The sequence below is a fragment of the Sphaeroforma arctica genome, assembly GCF_001186125.1.
Source record: "Sphaeroforma arctica JP610 unplaced genomic scaffold supercont1.124, whole genome shotgun sequence".
Taxonomy (NCBI): Eukaryota; class Ichthyosporea; order Ichthyophonida; genus Sphaeroforma; species Sphaeroforma arctica.
In genome coordinates, this window is record NW_014040434.1 from 1 (window position 1) to 5431 (window position 5431).

Genomic DNA, 5431 nt, shown 5'->3' on the forward strand with positions numbered 1-5431 from the left:
ATATTTATAAATATACATATATTAATTATGTATGTATATATCTATACATATGTATCGTCTCATTATTATATACATTTCTGTGCGTTTATTTTGTATTCAATGTGAATATAGGTTTGCTTTCGTATGGGTAAAAATTTCTTAAAGCAGTTTTTTTTGTGTGTGAATATATTCATCTATTGATGTTTGTATGTATATCTGTATACGTATACATATATATCGTCTGATGGTTATGTACATTTGTATGCGCATATATTTTGCACCATTGTGATTAGATTTACATTCGTCTGGGTACAAAATTCGTACATATGTGACTTTTCATTCGTGTAAATACTTTAAACTGTACTTGATAAAAGTCGAACGTATTTTTCTATACGCCTATTAAAATGTACAAATGTATTTAACATGTATGTAGAACATCGGTGAAATAGCATTTACATTTATATTCTAATATTTGAGGTCGGCTTTGTGTATGTAGTCTACAAGAACGTGTTGTATGTATCCACGAGTTTGTAGTTCCATTGCCATCTGATGGTATTCGATTTAAAACTCCCAACTCGGTGTCAAGCTTAATTTAACTTCCGTATCTTGGTTCGCCAAAGCATCTGGTACTCTCCATTCAATGCTTTCTCGAACGCGTTTGTACATATGTTGTTGTGTGGTGCAGACTGCAGTAGACTCGCACTGTATCTGTGCACTTATTGACCACTTGGGAAATTCTCGTTGATGATGTTACGCGTGTCCTTGAAGTATTTAACCGTCTTTACCTTCAGTTCCATGGTAGCCGCTTCGTCACAGACAATCGTGCTGTGTATGAGTGGGTACATTGAATCGGGCGTTGTGAGTTGTTATCGACGATAGGATAATTGAACGCGTATTGAGCATAGATTATGATATAGTCTTGCACAAAGACCCTTTAGGAGGCTTGATTATAACGAAGCCGAACCACATGTGAACGAATGTAGCTAAAATTTGTTATCATAAATAATCACATGCGTACGAAAGTAGTTAAATTTTGTTATCTCAAATGATCTCATTCGTACGAAAGAATCTAAAGACATTATCAAATGCAAACGAAAGAATCTAATGACATAATCACATGCGTACAAAAGTAGCTAAAATATGTTATCACAAATAATCTCATGCGTACGAAAGAATCTAAAGACCTAATCACATGAGTACGAAAGCAGCTAAAATATGTTATCACAAATAATCACATGCGTACCAGATAATTCAAATACATAACCACGTGCGTACGAAAGGATCTAAATACATAAACACATGCGTACGAAAGTAGCTAAAATATGTTATCACACATAATCACATGCGTACGAGAGAATTTAAATACATAATCACATGCGTACACAAGTAGCTCAAATACATAATCATATGCAAACGAAACATGAATATGCACACTTATCGAGAACCTAATATTACGCCGAAGAAACACCGCCAAATGACAAAGAACAAATGCACACTCCAACCACACGCGCACCTGTTTGTGTGGAAAGGAATACCACCAAAGGCTAAGAACAGGTACACACTATAATAACACACGTACCTGTTTGTGTGGTATGGACAATTGCACACTACAACAACAAATACCACCAAATGATAAGAACAGGTACACACTATAATAACACACGTACCTGTTTGTGTGGCAAGATAAACCACTAAATGACTTGAACAATTGCACACTATAACAACACACGTGCCTATTTGTGTGGTAAGGAATACCATCAAACGCTAAGAACAGGTACACACTATAATAACACACGCACCTGTTCGTGTGGTGCTGGAATACCGAGGCGGTCCACATATGTGACGAGCCCTTCTCTACACAGTTGTGCAGAGCCAAGGCTTTGCTCTCCCCTGTAACCAGCAGAAGCACTTCACGTGCGTCAAATACAGTTCCCACGCCCACTGTAAGCGACATCTTTGGCACTTTACTCACATCGTTGTCGAAGTACCGAGCGTTCGCGACAATGGTGTCAGATGTCAATGTCTTGATCCGCGTGCGTGATGCCAGAGAGCTGCAGGGCTCATTGAAGGCTACGTGACCGTCATTTCCCATGCCGCCCAGGAACAGATCGATGCCACCCTCCGCCAAGATCCTCTCCTCGTACCTTCGGCACTCGGCTGTGAGGTCAGGTGCGTTTCCATTGAGAAGGTTCGTGTTGGCTAAGTCGATGTCAATGTGTTGGAACAAGTTCTCCCTCATGAATGTGTGGTATGATTGTGGGTGGTCCTCCTCCAACCCAACGTACTCGTCCATGTTGAAACTCTTGACATACTTGAAGGATAGTTCGCCTGCTTTAACGAACTCGATCAACTTCTGGTATGTTTGGATGGGAGTGCCTCCTGTGGGTAGACCGATGATAAAATAGTTATCTGGTCCAGGGTTGTAGTCATTAATGCGCTTCTTGATGTAGTTGGCGGCGTACGTTGCTACCTGTTCCGCGTTCTCTTCAATAAACAAAAACATATTTGGTCTGGTGTAATCCAATTTAGTAAAGTTATGTTTGGATCAAAAAGTGAAAGTTGGCATCGGCAATCTTGTTTATTTACATAGCAGTACACAGTCGCGACTTTGGTGCTGTACATTTGTTTAACATCTTAAAAGCATAGCCTCCTCTCTCTCTTTAGCAAAAGAAAAGTATGAAGTCATAAACAGCTATCCCTGGTCGCACGATTCCAATGTGGAATCATTGCGGGTTTCACTAATTACTACTTCCCTAATTAGGAGCACATACAGTGTCCCTAACAGGAGGACAGTGATGAGTAAGGCACTCATTGTCGTATACTAATTTCCTCTTACTCTTTTTTGAAATAAACGACATATAGTTGTTGTATTTTTTAAACTAAAAAAAACGATGAAATGTATTTTCCCGAGGGCTGACTTCAGTACTGAAGCGAATGTTTTTGTCTTATATATTTAATACACGACACTCGATACACTTCTGTCGTTAATAGCCACTAATCAAAATTGATAAAACTTTTTGGACTTATACGCAGTGTTCATTGGTCTATCAAAAAGCTTTAGATCAGTTTATTCTCCAATTATATTGACAAGAATCCTACACCAGCTCATCAGCTGGCCGAATTCCCCGGGGGATAAAATTGGTTCATTTGGGTTTTCAGGGTTTTTGTTTTTAGATCACTGTCGTCTGCACTCTGAGACTTGAGAGTCTGATGAGACTATGAGACTCTGAGTCTGAAGGAGTCAGCGAGCTCAGCGGGCGATGTGGAGCGCAATCGCATATTTACACCTTGCGCAGATGAATTGCTGTGATCGCAATATAAAAAATGAAAAGCATAATACAGATTACAGTATGCGTAACCCTTGACAACATCCAAGTAGTCTATACATCAGCTTCTGGAGCCCATGTGCCTTTCCGCATAGAACAAGGTAAACGGTCGCGTGCCTATGTCTAAAATTTCCCACTCTATCTTGTCCTGTGATACTAGGCAGGAAATCTCACTCTACAGTGTTCTGTGATACCAGACAGTGGCATACTGGTCAGTGCCACAAGAACATTACATATATTATCTCAGTGTACAGTGAGCGTGTGACTGTGTGCAAGTGCACATGTGTAACGCAATACACGTCTGCAAGTCAAATTACCTGATGTGTACCCTTACCCCCAATTCATCGCGGTTGTGTATTCCGAGGAACAAGCCGCCCGTTTTATGATGTATTGAGTGTTTCCGAGATGTCAGCAGAACTGATCTCACCGTTTTTGGTGCCTGTGCGTGCGATGACTACACGTGTTTGCCATCTAGTTCAATGACTATCCGATGGAATGCCCTGGGTTCTTGTGTCGTGTGTATGATGTTTGTGTGCACACCCACTTGACGCCCTCTTCCGTAACGGCCCAATCTCAACACTCGGTAGCACTAGAAGTCAAAAGAGAATGTTTAACCTGCACGAGCGTTGATGCGATTGCTTCGCACCTTCTACACTGATCGTCTGAGCAGTTTGCCTTTTGAGCGGAGGCAAAACTATTGGTCATGGCCTAAAATACCCAACCGCTCCGCAGAGAGGTGTTCTCTTGCATCGTCTCCTCCGTTAGCACATAATAGGTTTGCATGTAGTGCAGCATGGTTTGCATGTGGTGCAGCATGGTTTGCAAGTAGTGCAGCATGGTTTGTATGTAGTGCAGCATGGTTTGCAGACGTGCAAATAATCAACGCGCCTGCTTAGTACCCATCGTACAGTCGCAGGTACCCATTATAAATCAAAGCGCTCAACTGCTTCACTTTGGCGGAGCTTTCTTCTTCTTGATGGGGTCGGGCGAGCGTGACCTCAGTGGGTGGGAGGGGTGGTCGTATGGTTGATATGCATGCGAACCAGCGTGCAGGTGTGAGCTGCTACCATGGTACGGCCTGTCTCGCTCTATGTGTTCCCTGTTGACCCCCTTCATCTTGGGCGAGGGTTGGTATCGATTCCTCTCTCCAGGTATAGGCTGCGATAATTGCCTCTGTGGCTTGGCTGAGATGGACTGGTTGTGTTTGTGTGAGTGTGCGAGTGCGGGTGCGTGTGTATATGCATCCTGTGGGTACATATGGTCATGTGGTGCACCGGACATTCGCTGCTGAGGCGCGTGTTGGTGACGATGCTGGGCCTGTGGCTGTGGTTGTTGTTGTGGTGCATACTGCGGGTGTTGACGGGGTCCGTCGTTGCCGTACGCGTCGTGCTGTGTGTGTTGCTGCTGGGAGTTGTGGGGTGGTCCGTTGTGCTGTTGTGGGGCTATCTGGGGCGAGCCCGTGTTAGTGGGTTGGGCTACACCCCGTGCAAAGGACAGTTCAGCCAACGCCTGTGCCGCAGACTCCACTCGCTGGTCCAATTCTCTGTGCGATCGGACCGGAGGCGCGCTCTCCTGTAATGTCCGGATCACAGCGTATGAATGGTACTATATAGTTGCAGTCAAGTAAATGAGCGTTTCCGCTCATGTACAGTTGTGTGTGAACGAACAAGTACATTCAGTGATAGATGCAAAACGTTAATGAAAATTGTACAATACACATGTATACGAAATAAAACATAAAACGTATAAGTCCCTTGTGAAGGGCACAAATTCAGGTGACAAACTAGCTGCCACTCTCCTACCTTGGTACTCACAAAGCGGTCGAATAGCCCAGTGGGATGCGTACCCACACACTTATACCTTCGCGTACAAACATAGCATAGGCAGATATAGCAATATGTAACGCACCACTGCACATACCTCGTGTAGATCGTGTTCATCCAGCCTCAAATACTCGCGCAGGCTAATCATGGTCAAAATTCCGGTTGCCTTGCGTGCAAACATATATCGATTCTTCGACAAACACCCATAGATAGACCCATACATACACAAACGTAGAATACATACACAAACGTAGAATGCATGCACAAACGTAGAATGCATACACAAACGTAGAATGCATACAC

At 43.1% G+C, this 5431-nt stretch overlaps 2 protein-coding genes across 2 annotated transcripts in view; both read right to left on the reverse strand.

Moving 5' to 3' along the window:
* Positions 1-58: 58 nt before the first annotated feature.
* Positions 59-2625, reverse strand: SARC_02689 (glucosamine-6-phosphate isomerase). Its single transcript, XM_014303526.1, has 2 exons — positions 1779-2625; positions 59-804 (listed from the first exon to the last, which is right to left on the reverse strand). Exons 1-2 carry the CDS (start codon positions 2480-2482, stop codon positions 696-698), a joined length of 813 nt encoding a protein of 270 aa, XP_014159001.1. The 5' UTR covers positions 2483-2625; the 3' UTR covers positions 59-695.
* Positions 2626-3027: 402 nt separating this feature from the next.
* SARC_02690 (hypothetical protein) overlaps positions 3028-5431 on the reverse strand; it is a gene marked incomplete at its 5' end in the record, with an annotated part of 10940 nt that continues 8536 nt past the window's right edge. Inside the window, 2 exons of the mRNA XM_014303527.1 lie at positions 3028-4877; positions 5226-5294. Coding sequence (XP_014159002.1) covers positions 4254-4877; positions 5226-5294 — 693 coding nt within the window. The 3' untranslated portion in view covers positions 3028-4253. The remainder of the gene's footprint in view (positions 4878-5225; positions 5295-5431) is intronic.